The sequence below is a fragment of the Arvicanthis niloticus genome, chromosome 17, assembly GCF_011762505.2.
Source record: "Arvicanthis niloticus isolate mArvNil1 chromosome 17, mArvNil1.pat.X, whole genome shotgun sequence".
Lineage (NCBI taxonomy): Eukaryota > Metazoa > Chordata > Mammalia > Rodentia > Muridae > Arvicanthis > Arvicanthis niloticus.
Genome location: NC_047674.1, coordinates 54,254,505 through 54,278,035, shown reverse-complemented (window position 1 = coordinate 54,278,035; position 23,531 = coordinate 54,254,505). Strand labels below are relative to the sequence as shown.

The 23,531-nt window shown below is 48.1% G+C and overlaps 2 protein-coding genes across 8 annotated transcripts; both read left to right on the top strand.

Moving 5' to 3' along the window:
- Window positions 1–1,003: 1,003 nt before the first annotated feature.
- Mad2l1bp (MAD2L1 binding protein) lies at window positions 1,004–5,525 on the top strand. The gene is made up of 3 exons (XM_034522028.2): window positions 1,004–1,433; window positions 1,833–2,095; window positions 4,613–5,525. The coding sequence occupies exons 1-3, from the start codon at window positions 1,379–1,381 to the stop codon at window positions 5,123–5,125; spliced, it is 831 nt and encodes a 276-aa protein (XP_034377919.1). The 5' UTR covers window positions 1,004–1,378; the 3' UTR covers window positions 5,126–5,525.
- Rsph9 (radial spoke head component 9) lies at window positions 5,252–23,415 on the top strand. 7 transcript variants are annotated; one of them, XM_076915279.1, is made up of 8 exons: window positions 5,252–5,395; window positions 8,969–9,223; window positions 11,187–11,352; window positions 15,572–15,701; window positions 17,175–17,321; window positions 21,679–21,745; window positions 22,725–22,995; window positions 23,160–23,381. In XM_076915279.1, exons 2-7 carry the CDS (start codon window positions 8,997–8,999, stop codon window positions 22,957–22,959), a joined length of 972 nt encoding a protein of 323 aa, XP_076771394.1. In that variant the 5' UTR covers window positions 5,252–5,395; window positions 8,969–8,996; the 3' UTR covers window positions 22,960–22,995; window positions 23,160–23,381. The 7 variants fall into 7 exon arrangements, with proteins under 7 accessions (XP_076771394.1, XP_076771392.1, XP_076771393.1 ...); XM_076915282.1 differs by lacking the exons at window positions 5,252–5,395; window positions 22,725–22,995 and adding exons at window positions 10,282–10,735; window positions 10,837–10,992 and having other exon boundaries at window positions 9,085–9,223; window positions 23,160–23,415; XM_076915277.1 differs by lacking the exon at window positions 22,725–22,995 and having other exon boundaries at window positions 23,160–23,415.
- Window positions 23,416–23,531: the final 116 nt, after the last annotated feature.

The window sequence follows — 23,531 nt, the reverse complement described above, 5'->3', positions numbered from 1 at the left end:
CCAGCCGTAACATGTTAATTTAATCATGCTACTTCTCCACTTTGTGTTTGCGTGTGAGCCTGCCACATAGTGGTGTGGAGGGATCTGTTCTCTCTTTTCACCTTGTGGGTCCTGTTTGAACTCAGGTCATTGAGCTTGGCAGCAAGCTTCCTTATCTCTGTGGCATCTCCCAGGATTCCTTACTGCCCTAATTTGAGAAAGCTTACCCATCCCCCTATATGCAATCAAGTTTAAACTTCATTACTTGGGAAGTCCTGCCTTGACCTCGATGTCATTTATCTACTACCGCCTTCAGGCTGGCCTGGAACTCAGAGCTCTGCCTGCCTCTGCCTCCTGAGTGCTAGGATTAAAAGCATGTACCACCATCACCCTGCTAAAAACCTTAACTCTTTATAGTATTGTAAGGGTCCATGATTCACCGAAGAATGACACCCCGGATTCAACAGTATATAAACACAAAGACTGTGTTATTCTGCACAAGTCCAGCATGCTGGGGTCTCCCATTACCAAGATAGAAAGACCCCGAAGTGAGCTAACATTAGGGGAATTCTGAGGAGGGGTAGGTGACCGCTATCTTACTTAATCTTGGCTCTATCTCTAAGGACATTCCTGAACCATTGCTGGGGCTGGGGGTAGGGGTGGCTGGAAACTATTGCTGGGCAAGTCTGGAAACTGCTGCTGTCAAGGTAGCCTGGCAGCTTCTGATGGCAGAATTTTTGACTAACTGCCTGAAGCCTGGGTTTTGTTTGTTTTCCTAGTAACTGACTTGCCTCAATCTACCCAGTTCTTAGGCATAATCTCCTGAACTGCCAATTTGAAGTCTGAATGGGGTCAGTTTAGCCTTCTCAGTATAAATTTCCGTGAGTCTTTGAACAGTGTATTTCTCAAGATCTCATTAGGGTTATCCTTTTGATCTAGTTAACTTTAAGTCACTGAACATACATTCCGGGGACCACCCTTTCGGGCACCTAACCCTGCCCCAATCTGCTTTGGGTCAGGTGCCCCATCCAGGCCAGGCATGAACCGCTTGGGAACGGGCTGGAGAGTGGCTTGACCGAGGCTGAGTCTCCAGCACCTAGGACAGGGCCCTGGAATGAAGTTGTCTCGAGGCGAGCGAGGTGTGCAGGAAACAGGTGTGAATGGACGCGTCCTTAGGAAGGCAACCCCAACCCCAGAGGACGAATGGGTCGCTTAAGTGGGAGGAGCCAAGTGCTCTCTGGCCTGGGCGTGGTTCAAGTCAACGCAGTCCAACCTCCACCATTCAGCGGCTGCGCTGAGTCCCTTCGGGCTGGTAGGAGCCGGAAGTGGAGCTTAAGTTTCCCAAGATTCGTTGCGCGGCATCTAGTTTAACCGCAGGACGACTAAGCCAGCAGTCACGATGGCCGCATCTGGACAAGATAACCTGTCGGAACTGTCCCCTGCTGCCGCCCCAAGTAAGGCGTGGGATCCATGACTTGGGGCCTCGTTTCTTCCCTGCTGCTACCTCCCCAGAGACATTTAGTGGCTGCGTTTCCTCTGTCGTTCCTCCCTGTCCCGGTTCCCGGTGTCCCATCTTCCCTGTCTCTGCAAGTCACTCCCTCGTCCTGGGTGGAATTGTTTTTCTTGTCCTGTCTCTTTGGGTGTCTTGCCCCCACTCGACACTTGATAACGAAGCTTAGTCTCTGCCCCCTAAAGCCCCCTCTCCCGGCCCTGCTGTCATTTAAATCGCCCCGGGCCAGGATCAGGTTTCCTGTCTTTGGGAGTGTCTGCTGATCGAGCACCTGGAAACGGGAAAACTAACGCTGATTTTGACCCCTCCTCCTCCTTTCTTTACCTTTTCATTCTTGAACTAGATTTGGATTGGTATGAGGAGCCGGAAGAAACTCATGCTCCCGAGGCAGATCTTGAGACTGTCATCCCGTCAGCCCAGGAACCTTGCAATCCTTCGGAGCCCTTTTGCCCAAGAGACCTGGTGCCGGTGGTGTTTCCTGGGCCCGTGAGCCAGGAAGGCTGCTGCCAGTTTACTTGTGAACTTTTAAAGCATATCATGTACCAACGCCAGCAGCTCCCTCTGCCCTATGAACAGCTGAAGCACTTCTACCGAAAACCTCCCCAGGTATGTACAGGCTTTCTGTGAAAACTGGTGGAAGACATTGTGGCTCTTACTTAGATGGTGGGCAAGTAGAAAAGTGACCTAAGATGTCCTTAGCCTCCGTGGAAGTCTAGGCTTTTGCAAATGCTTCCTTGCCTTATTTTCTCTGCACTTGGGTCTCTTGCTTTTTTCTCGTGTTCATTTTCTGAGACTTTTCCTATTATGTGTTGTATGAGGATAGTAGTTTAGGCTGGTCTCTGAGATCTGGCTGCCTCAACTAACCCAGTGACTTCTGGGGTTACAGATGTGTTACTCCACATCTGGCCTCTCCTTAGTCTTAATGGTTTCCATCTGCCTCTCTCTGTCGCTGTCTCTCTCCCCCTCCTTCTCCCTCCCCCTGTTCCTCTCTATACCTCCCTCCCTCCAGCCCCTCTTTTCCCTCTCTCCCCCTCCTGTTCCTTCCCTCTTGGGAATCCAAGGCCTCTTACAGGCCAGACTAGTGTCTTATTACTGACCTACATCCCCAGACCCGAACCAGCTCTTTAATGTGTTTTCTTGGGAGAATTTCTAGACCTCAGATTCTAACAATCTCCTCCTCCTTCTCTTTTCCCTCCTCCTCCTCCTTCTCATCCTCCTCATCCTCTTCTTCCTCCTCCTCCTTCTCTTTTCCCTCCTCCTCTTCCTTCTCTTCCTTCTCCTCACTCTGTATAAACCAGGCTGGCCTCAAACTCAGAGACAGAACCACCTGCCTCTGCCTCCTGAGTGCAGAGCCATCTCCTGGTTCGCTTGTGACTTTCAGTGTTTCTCCCACTTCAGCCTGGGTGCTGGGATTACAGCCATTGTGCCCTTCAGGACACATGAAATTCACTTGTATTTATTTATTTTGGTTTTTTGAAACAGGGTTTCTCTGTGTAAGCCTGGCTATTTTTTTTTTTTAAGGGTCCCTCCCACTTCCCTTCTTGCTCCTTGAAATGTCTTCCAGAATCCTTTTCCTCTTTGTTTCTTTTGGCGTTTGCTGTTGGTTGTCTTATGTTGGAATGTTTTACTCTATCTGGTAAATATTTTAGAATAAACCATTGTATGATGCCTGAGCCTTATGTGGTAACTGTACTATAGGAATCTCTTTGGAGAACTCACTGAGGGCCAGATATGGTGCTCTAACCCCAGCAGTTAACAGAGAGGCAGGCGGACCTCTGAGTTCTAGGCCATCCCAGTCTTTATTGGCAGTTCCTGGACAGCCGGGGTACATAGGGAGACCTTGCCTTAAAAAGGGAGAGAGAGACAGAGAAGAGAAAGAGAGACACTAACCCATAGAATTAGAAACTCTGCTTGGGCCGGGTGGTGGTGGCACACGCCTTTAATCCCAGCACTTGGGAGGCAGAGGCAGGTGGATTTCTGAGTTTCGAAAAACAAAAACAAACAAAAAAACCCAGAAACTCTGCTTGGAGAATTTCTTCACACAGATTTTTGTTTAGTTCCACCCTATGCCTTCTGCGGGGCCTCTGCTGCCTAGGGTTCTGCAGTGTGGACTTGCTTCTTGGGGGTCCCTTTTTCTAGCAGTTGCTAATCCGCTCTCTTAACTCTTTTTGTTTTTTTCGAGACAGGGTTTCTCTGTGTAGCCCTGACTGTCCTGGAACTCACTCTGTAGATCAGGCCTGCCTCAAACTCAGAAGTCCGCCTGCCTCTGCCTCCCATGTGCTGGGATTAAAGGCGTGTGCCACCACTGTCTGGCTCTCTCTTAACTCTTAATGCAAGCGTGTAGGTGCGCGGGGTACAGGGGTGGTGGTGGTGCTGGGTACTGTTTTCTGCCTTATTGCCTGAGACAGGGTCTCACTGAATCAGAAGTCAACATTTAGGCTGGCTGGCCAAGAAGCTCTCAGAATTTGTCTCTGCAGCACAGTGCTGGATGTGACTGGGTCTTGGAAATTTGAACTCAGATCTTTGTGCTTGCAGAACAAGTGCTTTTACTGAACCATTGCTCCAAACTTAGTAACCACGTGTTCTAATTGCAGTGTACAGTTGATTAAAGCAAATAGTCCTCACCATTTTACACTTCTGGTACAACAACAAAAAATTGCTTCTTCTATGCTGCCAAGTCTTATATGTTTTTTTTTTTTTTTATTGCTGTGTGTGCACGCGCATGTTTGGGTACATATGCCAAAGTGTGTTTGTGGCGGTCAAAGGATAATTTTGTGGAGCCATTCTCTCCTGCCTTTCCTTGGGTTGTGAGGATCAGGTTCGGGTTGCCAGGCTTTTGCCGCAAGCCCCTTCACTTGCTGAGCCCTCTTGCTGCCCTCTGACTATTCTCAGCGCTTGCATTTTGGTGTCCTCCAGCTTTCAGTACCGTCTTTGCTATTCAAAGGCTTAGGAGAATTGTGGTTTATATGTGGCTATATTTTCCTTAACTTAATGCTTTCTCGGGAAACCCAACATCATCAATCCAATTGGTCAGTCTATCTGCACATCTCCATGGCGTTCCTTCAAAGGCCACCCACTCCTGTCTGTCATGTTCTCTAGGTCCATCGTTCTTTGTCGTTACAGGCAGAGGACACAGCAAGGAAGAAACCTCGGCTTGCCACTGAGGTGAGCAGCAGGAAGTGTCATCAGGCTTTGGCGGAGCTGGAGAGTGTCCTCAGTCACCTACAAGACTTCTTTGCCCGAACACTCGTGCCACAAGTGTTGATCCTGCTTGGAGGCAATGCTCTCAGCCCCAAAGAATTCTATGAACTCGACCTGTCCAGGCTGGCCCCATTCAGTGTGGACCAGGGCCTGAACACAGCAGCTTGCTTGCGTCATCTGTTCAGAGCCATCTTCTTGGCAGACCCATTTAGCGAGCTGCAGGCTGCCCCGCTCATGGGTACCATTGTCATGGTACAGGGCCACCGTGACTGTGGAGAAGATTGGTTTCGACCCAAACTGAACTACCGGGTGCCCAGCCGAGGCCACAAACTCACGGTGACACTGTCTTGTGGCAGACCTTCTGTCCCAGCCATGGCTTCAGAGGATTACATTTGGTTCCAGGCACCAGTGACACTTAAAGGTTTCCATGAGTGAAGGGATAAGGACAATGGCTGAATCCTCTCCCCCTCTCGTGCCAGGGCATCCATCTTCCTGCTGAGGGAGGAAGGTTCTGTCCTGGCTGTGTCCTGGCTGTGTGCCTCCTCTTCCCAGACCTCCTGGTGACTGATGGTGTGTGTCTATGGCTGTGATAATCAAGCAAAGTCCCTAAATCAACGACTGAGTCCCAGAGGCCCCTGTGCCAGGTGGTTCTGTTTGGGAGTAGAGAGCAAGGCTGTGCCGGCAGACCCTCTAAGGGAGACGAAGGTGCGTCTCTGCTTTATGCTATGGATTTTCAGAACCGTTACCAGCATCATAATGTGGGTGTGATTCATGAATTTAAATATGATGAGATGAACAGAACTATATTAAAATTTCCTAACACTTTTGATTTAGACTTTTGGCCTTGAGCCTCAAGGGTGGTTGTTGTTGCTGCTGTTTGCTTTATGCTTTTGAGAAGGTTTCTTGTGTGAGAGAGGATAACCTCTCTCTATTTACTTTCTGAATGCTGAGGCCCTTGGCATAAGCTTCCCTACCTGGTTTACTTGGTCCTGGGGTTGGAATCCAGACTTTCATTCATGGTAGGCAAGCACTGTCAACTAAGCTATGTTCCAGGCACTGAAGGTGTATCCTAGGCTAGCCTCAGACTTGTGATCATTGCCTTCAGAATTTGCTTTCTGGCTCGCATCTCTACAACCAGCAAGCATTTGTTTTTGCCTGGGCCTGTTCTACTTCAAGGACTCCCATGATTTTTGCTAATGTTTTTTTTTTTTTCTTTCTTAGCCATAGTTTGTAATGCAGACTTTTGTCCAACCTCTTTCCACTGCTCAGTGGCTCCCGCCATTGCTCCTGGAGGCAGCTCCTGGCGACAACCCACCCTGCTGCGCGAGAGGCTGGTTTAAAGTCCTTAGGTTATATGCAAGGTTGTTAGAGTAATGTGTCTGAAATGGTTGAAACATTGTAACACATAGACTAGGTTTTGTTTTTGTTTCTTAAAAAAACAAATCTTTTGGAGACAGTTTCCTGTTACTTGAACTTGCTATGTAGCATTGCATGACCTTGAACTCCCGAGCCTTCTGTCTCCGCTAGGATTACAGGCTACCAGGCCAGGTTTGGTTTTGTTTTTAATTTATTTTTTGTTTTTGTTTTTAAGATTTTATACATGTGAGTACATTTGTTGCTCTCTTCAGACACACCAGAAGAGGGCATCAGATCCCACTGGAGATGGTTGTGAGCCACGATGTGGTTGCTGGGAATTGAACTCAGGACCTCTGGAAAAGCAGTCAGTGCTCTTAACTGCTGAGCCATCTCTCCAGCCCCCAGGCCAGGTTTTTTACTTTGTTTCTTTTCGTAGGTTTTGGAAGTTGCAAGTTCAGACTCCGAGGGTTGGGAAGCCTGTGGCAGGGCCCCCTCCTTGGCTGTCATTTAGGTTCAGTGATTGCCCGAGTGAGGATTATTTCACCTCCCTTTTAAAACCCCTTTACTATTTCTCCTTAGAATATCTTTTGTTCTCTGAAAAATTCATACATGTATACAATGTATTTTAATCATATTCATTCCAAACTCCTACTTCTGCTCCTCCTGCAACATGATCCCTCCCACCTTCAAGTCCTCTCAGGGTGTGTGCAGACACCCTTGCATTCCAAGTCTTCGTACTTTAGTCCATCCCTCTGCAATACCCACAATGGAGGCTATTTCTACAATCCATTGTTTGTGACACCAGGCTGGTCTCTTGGGCATCTGCCCCCTGTGCTCCCTGTACCTATAAACTGTGTTAAGTACTTATGAACAAGGCTGGGTGGGGTAGTGCATAGTGCATGCCTTTAATCCGAGCACTTGGGAGCCAGAGACAGGCGGATCTCTATGAGTTCAAGGCCAGCTTAGTCCACATAGTAAGTTCCAGGACAGCCAGGGTTATATAGAGACCTTGCCTCAAAAAGGGCATTTATGCACAGTGTTTCATGTTAATATATATACACATACATACATACATATGTATATATATAAAATGTTACTATCCCATTATAAAGGTGAGGCTTGGCAAGGCTAGTTTGCTTAAATTAGAGGTTCTTGTGGGTCACAACCCCTTTGGGCATCAAACAATCCTTTCACAGAGGTCGTCTAAGACTATTGTAAAACACATTTATATTATGATCCATAACTAGCAAAATTGCAATTATGAAGTAGCAATGAAGTAACTGTATGGTCACTATAACATGAGGACCTGTATTAAAGGAGTGCAGTATCGGGAAGGTTGAGAACCACTGGCTTAAGTAGCAAAGCAGGGGGAGGCAGAGGCAGGTGGATTTCTGAGTTTGAGGCCAGCCTGGTCTACAGAGTGAGTTCTAGGACAGCCAGGGCTACACAGAGAAACCCTGTCTCGAAAAACAAAAAAAAAGTAGCAAAGCAGGAACTGAAACCTGTTTACCTGCCTGCAGAGATTGCTCTCCTCTGTGTTCTAATAGTAGTGTGGTTTTTCTCTGAAATAGCTGGGATTTGCTCTGTCCCTAATGGGTGTATTACCAAGTTTCGAGACACCTTCTTCCTTCAGACTCTGGTCACTGATGTGAAAGTCATTTCTGATAGGTATATCCAGGACAGGAGAAAACAAGATGTCTGGGCTGTGTTGTGTGTGACATCACCTGAAGTGTATCCTGTCAGCCAGACTGTTGGTTGTTTGTGTCTGATATTGCTTTCCTGAAGAATTAGGCCATATCACCAAAGCAGGACAGGATGGTGGAGGGCAGGATCTGAGGTGTGAATGTCATAAGTTACTTTGAAATGAAAGACCAGCCAGGTTAGCCCTCAAATGCTCACTTGTTAAAGCCTCAATGAGCAATGCCCAGGCAATCAAACAAAACAAAGTAATTATCTGAGCAACTTAGACACTTACTTCACTATGAGCTTGGCTTGGAGGCCCAGGGCATTTTGACTTCATGAGTCTTCCACAAAGGAATCCAGAAATAATGTCAGTCACTAACAAGGCCAATTGCCTTGAAACTAGAGACTACAGAAGTGGGTGTGAAGTGGCAGGAGGAGTTAGGCTAGCCTAGGAAGTGCAGAGCTAGCCCTCTGTTGCTACCATTTGAGTCTGAACAGCTGTTTCGCCCAAGGGTATGTACCTGTAGGTTGTAGCTGACACACATGCTTAGTCTGTAAGGGGCTTTTTTTTTTTTTTTCTTCTTTTTTTTGACAACTCTGTAGCCTTGACTGGCCGGTAACTTGACTGGCTCTGAACTCATAGAGCTCTGCATCCTGAGTGCTAGCATTAAAGGTGTGGGCCACCACCCCTGGAAAAAGTTGCCCTTTATTTACATCCTTTTCCCAGGATTTCCTCTCTTTTCATTGTCTAATCAGACGTCCTGGGAGCAATCAAAGAGCTCTCAAGTGTAAACTGGAGGAGTCAGATTGGATAGAGCCTACTTAGTGAAACTCGGCTTCGGGTGGGCTTAGAAGGTGTCAGAAACTGCCTCTAGAGCAGGAGATATCAGATTCTTCATAAAATTCTGGGGCTAGGAAGTGGTATTCCCAGGCTGAAGTTATACAGCTAGTGGCCTTGTTGGGGCTTTGTATTATTGGTTTTCTTCCCAAGCCCTTATGGGCATAAATGGAGTACGTAATGCTGAGTGCATGTATGGAGCTCGGCTGGCATTTCCTATGGGGAAGCCGTGGCTGGGAAAACAAGTCAGTCTACACTGCTCTGTGAAAGTTTGGTATATTCCCAGGCCCCCGGAAAGGGCGGGTTTGGCGAGATGGGCGGTCCGGTGGGTGGGATTTTGTTTCCTGCTAGCTAAAGGGGTGGGGCTCAGGGTCTCCATGGTGACGGCTTCTACCCGCCAGACTAACTTGGAGGAGAACGGCTGGCCTGATGGACGCGGACAGCCTCTTGTTGTCGCTGGAGCTGGCGTCTGGCAGTGGTCAGGGACTCAGCCCGGACCGTCGGGCCTCGCTGCTCACGTCCCTTATGCTGGTTAAGCGTGATTACCGCTTCGCGCGGGTCCTTTTTTGGGGCCGCATCCTTGGCCTGGTCGCGGATTACTACATCGCACAGGGCTTGAGTGAGGACCAGCTCGCACCACGCAAGACGCTCTACAGGTGAGGAGACTGTAGCAGGAGAGACTGCAAGAGGACCCCGAAGGGTGGTGGGTGCAACTGCGACTGGGGGAGGTGGGTAATCCCAGGACCTATGCAGGAAGCACCTGTGGGTGGGGCTTGAGGAAGGAAATGGACAGTTGAAGAGCTTGGGGACTGGGAAGTCACAGAACTGCCAGGGTTCTGTGGATCCTGACGGGGTGGGAAAGTGGCCGGGCAGGGTCCGGGGAGGCAACGTTGTCAGCCTAGAGGAGCATGAGAAACTGGTGTAGCTGGATTCATTACAGACAGAAGGCTAAACTGAGCAGGCACAAAGTAAGAGGTCCTGGAGAAGGTGACCTGGTATAGGGTTCATTCAGGTTCTAGCTGTGACTGGACTTGGCTTGGAGAAGTCGAACGCTCTGGGACTTGTACTGGAGCTGTTTAGAAGCGTTTCTTTTAGGAGTTATGGGCTCTTCAGCGGGAGGCTCTCTTTCTTGAAGTGCAAGACTTGTAAAATGGGGAAAGAGCTGGGCGGGGGGAATTCTGCAATGTAAGCCTCTCAACCGCTTTCGGAGTTCCCCAGGATGATGGGGAAGCCCATCGTGTTATTAAAGCATCCAAGCAGGAGGTATCAGAGACTTCATTTATCTACCCATGCATCAAACCGGTATTGAAGGACGATCAGAGGTTCAAGGTCAGCCTCAAATACACAGGGGGTTTGAAGGCAGTCTGTGGCTTTTGGGGCCGAGACATGGCTTAGTCCTTAAGAGCACTGAGTACTCTTTTGAACAACTGGGGTTCAATCTCTAGCACCTACATGGAGTTCAGAACCACTGAACTCCAGGGGATCCAACACCTTCTGGCTTCTGAGGACACTGAACACATGAGGTACATACACGCAGGCAAAATACTCAGACACACAAAATAAAGCACAAGCAAAGAGACAAAGCAAACCTAACAATAAGCAGGGTGGCTGGTATGGGGTCTAAGGCATAATAAGGCCTTATTTGGGCTAAAGATGGAGACGCATTTGTGTAAGCATTTGTTGAGCTCCTACTATGTGCTGCATATTGATTTAGGCACCAGGAATCCAGTCTGCCTTGAAAAGGCAGCACAAACTCTGTCTTCATGGAGATCCGATGTGTATGTGGGAGCCATATGCAAGGGATTCCTAAACAGGTCAGACTAAACACCCACATCTATACATGGCAGATGGTGTCAGGTACATGTATGTTAAATTTTATTTTATTTGCATGGGTGTTGTCTTAATTTGGGTTCCACTGCTGTGAAGAGACTCCTTGACCAAGACAAGTCTTATAAGGACAACACTTAATTGGGGCTGGCTTACAGGTTCAGAGACTCAGTCCATTATCATGGAAGGAAGCATGGCAGCATCAAAGCAGACATGCACTGGAGAAGGAGCTGAGAGTTCTGATCCAAAGGCAGCCAGGAGAGATTTCTCTTCCACCCTGGGCAGAGCTTAAGCACAGGACCTCAAGGCCCACCCCCTCAGTGATGCACTTCCTCCAACAGGTCCTAATAGTTGGACTTCCCGTGGGCCGAGCATACTCAAACCACTGTAGGTGTTTTGTCTGCATGTATACCTGTTCACCATGTGTGTACCTGATATTTAGAAAGGGCAGAAGAGGGCATCAGATCTTCTGGAACTGGAGTTACAGGCAGCTGTGAGCCACCATATGGGTGCTGGGGACCAAACCTGGGCCTCCCTCGAAGAACAGCAAGTGCTTCTAACTGCTATATCTCCAGCTCCCAAAATAGACTATTTTAAGGCAAGTGAAACATACATCAGACTGAATGTGTGTCAGATGTTAGTTGGGGTGGACTGTACACGAACACTGTGCAGGGTCCTGGGATGAAAGGTGTTTTCAAAGCTTTTGGCTGCCTGACCCTGGCAAAAGGGAAGGCAGAGGGGGCAGGGCACTGGGAGAATTGGAGTCCAGTGTGATGTGGCTGTCGTTGGCAGCCTGAACTGCACAGAGTGGAGTCTCTTGCCCCCTGCCACAGAAGAGATGGTGATACAGACAGCTGTGGTGAGTGGCCGCTTCATGGGTGACCCTTCACACGAGTATGAACACACCGAGCTCCAGAAGGTCAACGAAGGGGACAAGGTCTTTGATGAAGAAGTTGTGGTAAGTGCAGGGCTGTGTGTGTGTGTGTGTGTGTAAGTGCAGGGCTATGTGTGTGTGTGTGTAAAAGTGCAGGGCTGTGTGTGTATGTGTAAGTGCAGGGCTGTGTGTGTGTGTGTAAAAGTGCAGGGCTGTGTGTGTATGTGTAAGTGCAGGGCTGTGTGTGTATGTGTAAGTGCAGGCTGTGTGTGTATGTGTAAGTGCTGGGGTGTGTGTGTGTGTGTGTGTAAGTGCAGGGCTGTGGGGTTTGGGGTAAATGCAGGGGAGGTGGGTAAGTGCAGGGATGTGTGTGCTGGGTGTGGGCAGGGGTGTGCTGGAAGGGTCTGAACAAATGTCAGTCATGGCTGAGGGTCAATGGGAGAATGTGTGAGCACCACAGACAAAACCCTAGCATCTCCCAGCCCCACAAGCCAAACCCAACTAAATCAATACAAGAACAGAGAGTGGTCCAGGGCTGGAGAGATGCTCAGCGGTTGAGAGCACTGGCTGCTCTTTCAGAAGATCTGGGTTCCATTCCCAGCACCCATATGGAAGCTTACAACTGTCTGTAACTCTAGTTCCAAGAGATCCAGTGTTCTCTGCTTGGCTCTGTGGGCACCAGGCATGCATGCGGTACACAGACAAACGTGCAAACAGAACACTCATACACATAAAATCCACATGATCCTAGCCCAGAGGAAACAAGAGCAAATCCCACTAAGATTATCTATTGTCATAGCCATCACCACTGCCCAGGTGTGCACTGAGTCCCTGGGGAATCAGGGGGCTTTGCTGCTGCACCTGTACCAATCCTGACAGCTCTCTGAAAGTGCTGCCTAACCATCTAGGTGGTGAAGGGCACTGGAGCTAGTGGCTAAGACCACCTGAGGGACGGGCAAAGAGAGTGGACGGGCAAAGAGAGTGGATGGGCAGCCTCTTGTAAAGCCTGGCTTCCCCTGAGGCTGCAGAGAAAGGTCCATGCCATATCCTGAGGACTGGGAATGTGTATACATGTGGATATTGTTACTGACATCATCATCATTATTGTCATTTTGGTTTTTTGAGACAGGGTTTCTCAGTGTAGCCCGGCTGTCTTGGAACTCACTCTGTAGACCAGGCTGGCCTTAATCTCAGAGATCAACCTGCTTCTGCCTTCCAAGTGCTGAGATTAAAGGCGAAGTTACCGCTGTGATCCCACAGCGCTGGGATCAAAACTAGATCTTCTGCCATTGAAGTCCATTTGTTTATTTTTTTGTGTGGGCTCAGGCTCTCCTGTGGAGGTCAGAGGACGACTTGTGGGAGTCAGTCCCTTCTCCATACAAGGCCTGAGGCTTGACCTCAAGCCATTAGGCTTGGTGGCAAGTACCATGACCCACTGGCCAGCCCTTTAGGACTAACTAATCGTAATTTCACTAGATAACACACCACCACATGGTTCCTGAGTCATAGGCACTAAAAGAAATGTAATACAATTTCCTTTCTCCCCCTTTCCTAGGGGACATTATGTAACTGTTTAGCATGTGTCCCTGTCCTGGCATCACAAGCCTGCATTTTCCCATGATCCTTGACAATCTGACTCCATTTTGAAGACTGAAATGCTATATCTAGACACCAGTGCCAAGTAACATAGATGCCCCCTGGCATCTCTATGTGTTTCCTTTTGAACAAATTTTTAAAATGGTGGTGTAGGTCTGTCGAGTTGGCTGAGTTGTTCAAAGCCCTTGTTGCTCTTGCAGAGGACATGGCTCAGTCTAAGCACCCCCATGGTGGCTCATAACTGGCTATAGCCCTAGTTCCAGGGCATCCAACACGACACCTTCTTCTGACTTCTATGGGCACCAGACATATACGTGGTCCACAGATATCCATGCAGGCAAAACACCCATATGCACAACATAATAAAACAAAATAAATTCAAAACTATGAAACAGCACTGTGGTATGTCCACAGCCCTGTATGAAAACTGGTCTTTCAGAGACCTTTCCATATCAGCACCCCAACCAGCCATGCAGCTTTTTGTGCCAGCGTGTAAATGTACTGAGTTTAAACAATATCTGATTCATGGAAAGTAGTTTCCAGGTTGTTTCAGCTCTGACAAGCATGCCATGCCAAGTGACCTTGGGCTGACGTCATTTCCAACGTGTGCGTACTTTATCTAAAGGGCCAGTTCCTAGAAATGCCACAAGTAAGGAGCCCATGTTCTGAAGCTAAACCAAATGAAAATTCAAAACCCCGGCCTTGCATTTAAACTTGGGTGATGCTAAAAGCCTGTGTCTAGGCTGTGCAGTCTCAGGGCAGCCACATCTTCCACCAGATCCGCACACTCCCGTGCCTCTAGTTCTCTTTCTGTATAGACAGGATGCCTGTATTTACGGTTGCAGGCTTGTGCCGAGTCACTGAAGCAGCATCCATGGTCCCTGGGCTGGGGGGACGTTCTGGACCTTAGTTTCTGCCTCCCCTTGCCAGCCATGTGACAGGTGGCTTTGTAAGTTCAGATGTCTCTGTCCACAGGCTTTTGTGTCAAACTCAGCTTGCCCCCTTGTCCTTTCTGTCGTCCCTGTTGGGAACTGCAATGGAATATCATGTGTGTAAGGTTTGATAACCTTATGGAGATAGCTTGGTGATGTCAAGCCTAAACAGTGACCCCAATTTTACTTTATATGCATAAAATTAAAGACTAGAAGGAAGCATATCAATATGTTAATGACTGGGAGGTAGGATAATGAGTAGTTTTAACCCCCTTTGATAGGTTTTTCTTTATTATCCAAATGATGTACAATGAACATGATTATCTTCATATATATGAAATACATATTATATATCTAATTTTATTTATTACTCTTAGTGTGTATGTGTATCTGTGTGTGTGGGCAAGTATGTGCCACAGTTAAGTATGGAGGTCAGAGGACAATTTTAGAGAGTCAGTTCCCACACCTTGCACTTTAAAAAACAAAATTGACTTATTTTATGTGTGTGAGTGTTTTGACTTAGTGTTTGTGCATCTTGTGAGCAGGCTGTGTGATCCCTGGCAGTAGAGTTATGGGTGGTTGTGAGTTGTGGCTACTAGGAATCAGACCCAGAGCAGCGGGGAGAGCAACAGTGCTCTCAGCCTCTGAGCCATCTCTCTAGCCCACTTCACTTGTTTTTTCCTTAAGGTAAGGTCTCTGTTGTTTCTGTTGCTGTGTTATTTACTCTAGCTGTCCCTTGAACTGGGAAGTTCTGTCTTTGCCTTTCATCTCACCATAGGAATGCTGGGATTACAGATGTGTGTCCCTGTATCCAGGTATCCAGCTTTTTACATGTGTTCCAGGGTCAGATAATCAGGCTTGCAGGAAGCTGGCCATTAATTTGCTATGTAGCTAAGGATGACTTTGAACTTGACCTTGTTTATGGGGTCCGGAGGATCGGAGCCTAGGCCTTGTGGAAGTTAAGCAAGCACACTCCCCACTGAACTAAGAGCTACCCCGCTTTCCTACCCTGTTTTCGTAGAGACAGGATCTTATGTAGTCCTCGGTGGCCTGAAGCTCTGATTGTAAAGAAGTGATCTTGAACTCCCGGCCCTTGTGCTCCACTTCCCTGAGTGTTAAGGTTACAGGGATGTGTTAGCACATGTGATGTGGGTGACTTGAACCCAGAGCACTGCGTAAACTAGGTAAAACCCACATCAACTGCTTGCATTATTGTTGTTTTCTTGCTCCATATTTTCTTTTTTTTTTTTTTTCTTTTGTTTTTTTGTTTTTTTGTTTTTCGAGATAGGGTTTCTCTGTATAGCCTTGGTTGTCCTGGAACTCACTCTGTAGACCAGGCTAGCCTCGAACTCAGAAATCCTCCTGCCTCTGCCTCCCAAGTGCTGGGATTAAAGGCGTGTGCCACCACTGCCCGGCACTCCATATTTTCAAAGGTAGAATAAAAAGCCTTTAAGGATGATGACTTGATGGCACGTCTCTGAAAGGGAGCATAGCAAACCCATCATGGTGGCTACTGGGGGATTGGGACTTTTTGTGGTTTAACTATTTTATTACCTATATGCAGTACCAACTCAAAGAAGGAAGGAAGAAGGACACACACACTCACACACACACACACACACACACACACGGAAGACAAATGTGTCCTCAATACAACCCAAGTCCCAGACACCTCAGGTGGGGAAAAGAATTGGCCATGCAGAGTTTCTTTCATTTTGCACCTCAGGTGAGCAGGCACAGTGTCCCGGCAGGATGCTCCTCTTCTGTCTCCTCAGGTACAAATCAAGGAAGAGACTCGCTTGGTGTCCATCATTGACCAGATTGACAAGGCTGTGGCCATCATCCCTCGAGGTGCCCTCTTCAAGACCCCCTTTGGGGTCACCCATGTCAATCGGACCTTTGAAGGTGAGCTACCTGTGGACCCTCTGAGAGCAGGAGATACTAAGGCTCACTTGAATCTGTCTGGAGGAGCGGGGGCATCTGCCCTCCTTGGAGAAGAGTGTCTGTGTTCACAGAGCCGGGAAAGATGGGCTTCTAGTCAGCTGCTGCGGCCTGGTGTCAGTCTATTGCTGGAAACAGTACCCTGACCAAAAGTAGTAGAATGAAGGGGGAGGGTACTGACCATCTTAGCAGGAGCTTGAAACAGCTATGCACGTCACAGTTCAGAGCAGAGAAATGAGCACACACACATACACACACACACACACACACACACACACACACACACACTCATGTGCTTGCTTACTTTATACTCAGCTAGCCTTCTCTACTCTTATATAGCTCAGGACTCCCTGCCTAGGGAATAGTACTGCCCACAGTGGGCTGGGTCTTTCCATATCAATCAACAATGAATATAATTCTCCACAGACATGCCTATTGGCTAACTTGCTCTAGATCAGTGGTTCTCAACCTCCCTAATGCTGCAACCCTTTAATACAGTTCCCCATATTTGTAGTGACCCCCCACTATAAAATTATTTTTGTTGTTACTTCATAGCTGTGATTTTGCTACTGTTATGAATCATAACATAAATATCTGATATGCAAGATATCTGAGATGCGACCCCTGTGAAAGGGTCATTAGATTCCAACAGGTTGTGACCCATAGGTTGAGAACTCTTGCTTTTGCTACTTCATTAAGATCCTCCCGAGTTAGCGGCAGAGGCAGGCGGATTTCTGAGTTTGAGGCCAGCCTGGTCTACAGAGTGAGTTCCAGGACAGCCAGGGCTACACAGAGAAACCCTGTCTCAAAAAAACAAACAAACAAACAAACAAACAAACAAAAAGATCCTCCCGAGTTGGCATGCTTTTAATCCCAGCACTCTAAAGGCAGAGAGGTACTGACATTTTTAAGGATTTTTTTTTTAAATTTTTTTCTTAGTGAATATGTACTTTGGCTTAGGGAATATACAGAAACAGAAAATAGAAGGAATACTTTGTGAGTTCAAAGTACCCAGGGCTACATAGTGAGACTCTGTCTCAAAAATATTAAAAATAAAAAGAAGAAGAAAAAAAACCAGGCAAACAAAGAAACTCTTTCCCCAGGTGATTCAGATTCACAGTTGTGGCCGGTTGACAGGTCAAAGTAAACAGTACAGCTGAAAAGCATTAGCAGTCACTGAACGCTGAGGGGCGGAAGTGTACACCGTGACTTGAGGTTTCCTGCATCAGGGTTACCTGCTTCTTGCTACAGCCCCTTCTTGCTCCTCTTTCAGGGGTCAGGGTCAAGTATGAGGGAAGGGAACGAGCTCCATTTTCTGGCTTGGGTCATCCGTCTGGCGGACAGAACCCTGCACAGCTGCCTCTCTTTGGCGCCCATGCAGGGAGAAAGAAGCCCTGGGCTTTGGTTAACTGTTCTCCATCCACCACCTCTTCCCAGGCCTGTCCCTGTCTGAGGTCAAGAAGCTTAGCTCGTACTTCCACTTCAGGGAGGCTATTGATCTGAAGAACAAGACCTTGCTTGAGAAGTCGGACTTGGAGCCCTCTCTGGATTTCCTGGACTCCCTGGAGTATGACATCCCCAGAGGTAACAAACAGGCCGTTAGCTTCAGGGTGTGGGGCTGGCCTTCCCATCAGAGCAGTAGATCAACCATCCACCTTCCTTCTCTAAGGTCAGGGCTGAGAACCGGCCTTATTGGGGTGGCATTGGTGGCTCACCGGTGACCTCTTCATCTCTTGAGGGTGGGTTTCACCAGAGCCTGGTTTTAAGTGGGGAGCAGGGAAGGAAAGTGGCTCAGTGTCTCTTGAGATTTCAGCAGAATGTTGTTGTTGTCACTTTGTTGTTGTTTTTTTTGTTGTTGTTGTTTTTCAAGACAGGGTTTCTCTGTGTAGCCCTGGCTGTCCTGGAACTCACTCTGTAGACCAGGCTGGCCTCAAACTCAGAGATCCGCCTGCCTCTGCCTCCCAAGTGCTGGGATTAAAGGCGTGCGCCACCACTGCCCAGCATTGTTGTCATTTTTAATGCACTTCTGAGCTTTTTTTTTTCAAGCAGTTTTTAATATGTTTTGGTTTTTTGTTTGTTTTTCTTTTTCGAGACAGGGTTTCTCTGTGTAGCCTTGGCTGTCCTGGAACTTACTCTGTAGACCAGACTAGCTTCAAACTCAGAGATCCACCTGCCTCTGCCACCCAAGTGCTGGGGTCAAAGGTGTGTGCCACCACTGCCTGGCCAATGGTTATTTTTAAGTCAAAACTTTTGGATGGATTTATTTGTGTGTGCATGTCATCACATGTGTGGGTCACAGGACAACTTGTGGGAGTCATTTCTCTCCTTCTACCCTGTGGGTTCCAGGGATCTAACCAGATGGTCAGGCTTGGTCATAGCACATTAACTGATAAGTCACCTTGCTCATCATGCTATTTTAACTTAAAAACTTTACTTTAATTTTCTTTAATGGATAAAACTATATTTATAATGAACACTATGATGTTTTAAAAAATATATATATATATGCTTTATAAAATAGTTCAGTCTAGCTAACAGATGCATTGCTTCAGATAAGTTTTTTTCCACCAAGGAGCACACTTGTCTGCCACTGAGTTTCCCAGGGGTATAATATAAAGCTGCCTGTGGTGGTGCACACTCGTCATCCCAGGACTCGGATGCCTGGACGTCAGTGCACAGCCCTATGTCAAATCTCTCTGCATGTGTGTGTCTAAATCCATATAGATCTGCATTTGTAGATACTCGCCGTTAACTGCAGTCACCATGGTTTACATTAGACCTTTGGGATTCATTCCTCCTACTGTCTTTCTAGTTCCTGTGTCCTTTGATGACATAACTCTCTACTTCCTGACATCCAACCCAACTCTGCTGACAGCCATCCTCCTCCTCCTCTTCTTCGAGACAAGGTGTAATTATGTAGTAGGAGGATCAGACGTTTAATGTCATCCTTGGCTACATAGTAAATTCTAGGTCAGCTGAGCTACATGAAACCCTGATATTATTATTATTATTATTATTATTTTGAGACAGGGTTTCTCTGTGTAGTCCTGGCTGTCCTGGAATATACTCTATAGACCAGGCTAGCCTTGAATTTGCAGAGAACCACCTGCCTCTGCTTCCTGAGTGCTGGGATTAAAGGTATGTGCCATCCACCCAACCAAAAACCCAAATATGTATATGTCTGTGATATATATATGATATATATATTTATCTATCTCAATCATATATATGTATATGTCTGTGATATATATATAATATATATTTATCTCAATCATATATATATGTATATGTCTGTGATATATATATGATATATATATTTATCTATCTCAATCATATATATATGTATATGTCTGTGATATATATATGATATATATATTTATCTATCTCAATCATATATATATGTATATGTCTGTGATATATATATGATATATATTTATCTATCTCAATCATATATATATGTATATGTCTGTGATATATATATGATATATATATTTATCTATCTCAATCATATATATATGTATATGTCTGTGATATATATATGATATATATATTTATCTCAATCATATATATATGTATATGTCTGTGATATATATATGATATATATATTTATCTATTTTAATCATATATATATGTATATGTCTGTGATATATATATGATATATATATTTATCTATCTCAATCATATATATATGATTTTCAGGCCTAGGAGTTCTGGAAACCTTTGGTGGGAAGAGTTGAGGAGGCTTAAAGGAAGGCCTGTGATCAGAAGGCAGTGTGTACAGGTGGATAGAGAAGGGCAAGCAAGCCCTCAGGTTCCTGTCGTAAGGCCACTAACAGTGCCAGGGACGATGGTCCTGAGCAGCTGGGTTCCACCACATGGAGGCACATAAGCCAAGTCACTTTGAGTGTGGGCTTATAGTCGTAGGTGGGTAGCTTCTGGGACCAGCTGGCAACAGAAGGAAACTGACTAGAGCTAGGATGAATCTCCCTTATCAGACATACTCTGGCTTCCTTTCAGACTGTCTTCTAGTGAGAGATCTGAATGAGCTGAATGGGTGGCTCTCCTGCCTGGCAGACGGCAATGGTGATGACTTGTGCAGAGTGGGGACTAGAATCCTTGGAGGAGTCCCTTGCAATACCATGCCTAGCTAGGACGGTGGAGTCTGTAGTTCTTTAGCTCTTTCTACTTAGGGAGGAACATTGCTTTCTGAGTCCGAAGCAGTCGTTCAAGATGGCTCTGGTCACCTCTGAGCAGATGTGGTTGAAGTGGGCCTTGTCGGGGGCCTCCTGCTCCCTGTGCCCACAGAGAAGCCCAGAGCCCATAGCTTCTCTCTGAACCAGAGTTGGTGAAGAGAAGGGAGAGGGATAGTGCCCGAGGCCAACATCTTGGCAATGAGCTGCCCTGTAATGCCCTGGGATGGAAAGTTTTGTGGGGATGGATCCCTGCGAGATCATCCTGCTGATGGGTGCTAAGACTTCTCTGAGTGTGGGCTTGCACTGGAAGGCAGGTGGAGTGGTAGGTTGGGCAGCCAGATTCCTCACAGGGACTCTGCTATTCAATACTCCTTAAGCTTTCGCTCTGTCAGCAGAGCATGGAGCAGCTCCTGCGTGCCAAGCCCTTTAGGTGCCCTTGGAATGAGAAAGACAACTCTCTTGTGTCAGGAGGGTTTGAGAGCAATCAAGCAAGGCTGAAACACAGGAGTTCTCCTGGAAGATGTGTGGGGGTGGGGGGATGCACAGAGGAGTAGGCAGTAGAGGCAGCAGGTGGCCTGGTGGAGCTGGCAGAAAGTATAGCTGGGGGTCAGAGTACTCAGTGCAATGCCCAGTGTGGGCAGCAGAGGGCAGCAAGAGTCCTGCAGCAGGAAACTGACCTTTAGAGCTGCTGGTGGTTAGTGAGAACAGGGAGCCGGAAGAGAATGGGCACCCTGGTATCAGCCTTATGGGGGTGTGTGCTGATGGCTCCTAAGTCTTTTAGAAGCGGTCCCCCACCTCTGGGAGGGTTGACTCTACCTTGTAGTAAAGGGAATGATGGCTTTCAGGAGCCTGCAGTCACTTTTTAAATTTCATTTTATGTGTATGGGTATTTTGTTTGCATGTATATCTGTGTACCACATGCTCACCTAGTGCCCGTGCAGGCCACCATGGTACCAGTGTTGGATGGTCATAAGCCATGCTGTGGGTGCTGGGAATTAAACCTGAGTCCTTTAAAAGAGCAGCCAGTGCTCTTACTGTTGAGCCATCTACCCAGTCCTTCCTGGCCATTGCTTCGTGGGCTGAGGTTCAGGGGCTGAGGTTTAGACTACCCACCCCTCGACAGCTTGACCCTTACTCCCCTTACATTAGCCTTTCTTCCTGGGAGGCAGGAGAATTAAGTCCATTCCAGCCTAGGGCCCCACACTGGGGAGGTGGGCAAGACCCCGGCACTGGGAAGCTCAGGGGGACCTCCTGCCAATTGCATAGGGTCAGCTGCCGAGTTCCAGGGTTGATCCTCTCCCCAGTCTCAGAGTACAGAGATTCTGGAGAGGAAGCCAGGTCTGAGGAGACCTGGGGTTGGGGACTGAGCCATCAGACTATTTCTACAAAGGGCTCTCATAGCTGGCTGGGCCCTGTTTTTCCATATTCACAGTTGAGATAGAGGTGAAGGTGATAGGTATACACTGTGTGTCTGCTGACACAGAGGGAGAGAGGGAGAGGAGGGGGAAGGGAAGAGAGCATGCATGTGTGTGTGTGTATGTGTGTGTGTGTGTGGTCATGTGTCTCCTTCCCCCCTCCTCACCCTCTGCCCCATGATGAGCTGACTGAACCAGGGAGGTAGAGAGGATAGGAGCATGCTGGGAATGCAGGGGAAGGCAAAGAGGCTAGCCCCTGGCGTGCTGCAACTCAGCTTTGGCCTGCTTGGCCCTGCCCTCCTTGGCTTCTGTATTTTTTTAACTTCCTTGCAGTTTACCCATGTTGCTGGGCTTGGGCTTCTCATCTCAGCCTCTGCTCCCCATCTACTGGAAGCAAGAGGTGAGCAGACGTACCGGTCTGAGGGGCCCCATGCCACCATGCTATTGGCTGAACCGATAGCTGCCTGGCTGCAGTGGGGTTAGGGGTAGACCCTAGGCTGTTTTCTCCAGGCTAGTGCTTGGGTGAGGGAAGCTATGAGCCAGCCTCCCTGGGTGGGCAGAGCAATCAGAGTCTGGTCTTACTTATCTCACTGAGGCTGTGTAGCTGTGGGCTCCAAGGTTGAGGAGGGGTTAGGTCTCTGTAGAAAGCTGTCCAAATGATGCTCTGGGCCCCAGCTCTGTTTGTTGTCAAGGATCAAACATAGGGGCCCTGGGACACTGTTCTGTCACACTCCAACCTCATCTCCGCTCAAGCAATGTTTCCTGGAGGCTTGTGACCAAGAAAGCTACCAAGGTTTCCAGGAGCCCAAAGAACAGCTGTTAGCTAGGTTTGTACCAACCAGGGCTTGTTTCACTTGATGTTTTAATTCCTTCTTGATGATGGCACTGTGGACCAAGCAAAATATAAGCCCATGGCGTGGCCTTGATGTCACTGTCCTGTGCATGGCGGAGTCAGGACCAGGGGTAGCAGGACCTCCATGCTCCCAGAAAGCTCTGGTTTTGACCTGGGCAGGCAGCTAGCTACACTGGGATAAGCTTCCCTGATGCAGGGTGGCCCCTGGAGGGTGGCAACTGATTGAGTCGTGAGGCTGCTGGGTGTGGAGTGACCAGGGTGGGCCATAGTTGGAGGTAGGCTGCGGGAAGCTCAAGTGGTGGGAGCCAGCACCGGGGCTGAGCTGGCAACTGATGAAGGCTTCAGAACAGCCCTCCGAGCATAACTGGTTGGTCCTGTACCAAAACCTTCAAAAGTTATTTGCCTTCCTGGCAGGGCCCAGAGCAGGGCTGTGGCTGGTTTGGGGGAGAGGCCTCGGTGCGCAGGGGAATAGAAGCCCAGATCTGCATCCAGAGGCGATTTTCCCAGGCTCCTTCCTCCCACACAGCGGCTCCCTCCCTTGGAGCTGGATCTGGCCCTTCCAGCCAAGTCATCCTGGCTACACTCAGCCTGGGCTGAGCTGCCTGCGTCTTGAGATCTTGAGTAGCATGGGGCAGACTCAGCAGCTGGGATCTCCTCCTACCAGACATGGCTCCACCCACCAGCAGTTGGGAAGACCACTGAGGTGGAGGCCTGAAATGGCCCAACTTCAGCTTGGCCCCCGGGTGTCTCATCTGTCTTAGAGCAGAGGCTCAAGGTCAGATTTACTCTGGAACAAGGTAAAGGAGCCCCGCCACCTGCAGGTCCCCTAAGTCCCAGCTTGGTGGCTCACCGTTTCACTATCTTCCCTCCCTGTGTCATGAGCAAGTGGCTGTGGCAGTCAGCACAGCAAGGTTCACAGTGGCACCTCAGTGCCAGCCTCTCCACTGTCTGTCCCTTCCAGGGTCCTGGAGCATCCAGATGGAGCGGGGCCACGCGCTGGTGGTGCTGCGCAGCCTGCTCTGGCCGGGCCTCACCTTCTACCACGCTCCCCGGTCCAAGAGCTACGGCTACATCTACGTGGGCACAGGCGAGAAGAACATGGACTTGCCCTTCATGCTCTAGGAGGGCAGGCTGGGTATTTATGTGTACTTGAAACACTATTTCATAAAGTTCAACCACTGGGCCTGTTTGTTTTGTCCTAATTTTTGTCACTTTGTCTCTCTGGCATCTAGTCACCTGGCTCTGAAAGGCCAGGAAATGTAATTCTGAACCAAGAGGCAGAGGCCTGGGATGAGCTAATGAAAGAGGCACCAAGTGTGGACAGATGGAGACA

Coding starts and splice junctions, on each gene's coding strand:
- Mad2l1bp (XM_034522028.2), top strand. CDS start 1,379: ATGGCCGCATCTGGACAAGATAACCTGTCGGAACTGTCCCCTGCTGCC. Junction 1,434..1,832: donor GTCCCCTGCTGCCGCCCCAA/GTAAGGCGTGGG, acceptor TTCTTGAACTAG/ATTTGGATTGGTATGAGGAG. Junction 2,096..4,612: donor TCTACCGAAAACCTCCCCAG/GTATGTACAGGC, acceptor TTGTCGTTACAG/GCAGAGGACACAGCAAGGAA.
- Rsph9 (XM_076915277.1), top strand. CDS start 8,997: ATGGACGCGGACAGCCTCTTGTTGTCGCTGGAGCTGGCGTCTGGCAGT. Junction 11,353..15,571: donor TCTTTGATGAAGAAGTTGTG/GTAAGTGCAGGG, acceptor CTGTCTCCTCAG/GTACAAATCAAGGAAGAGAC. Junction 17,322..21,678: donor GGAGTATGACATCCCCAGAG/GTAACAAACAGG, acceptor ACTTCCTTGCAG/TTTACCCATGTTGCTGGGCT.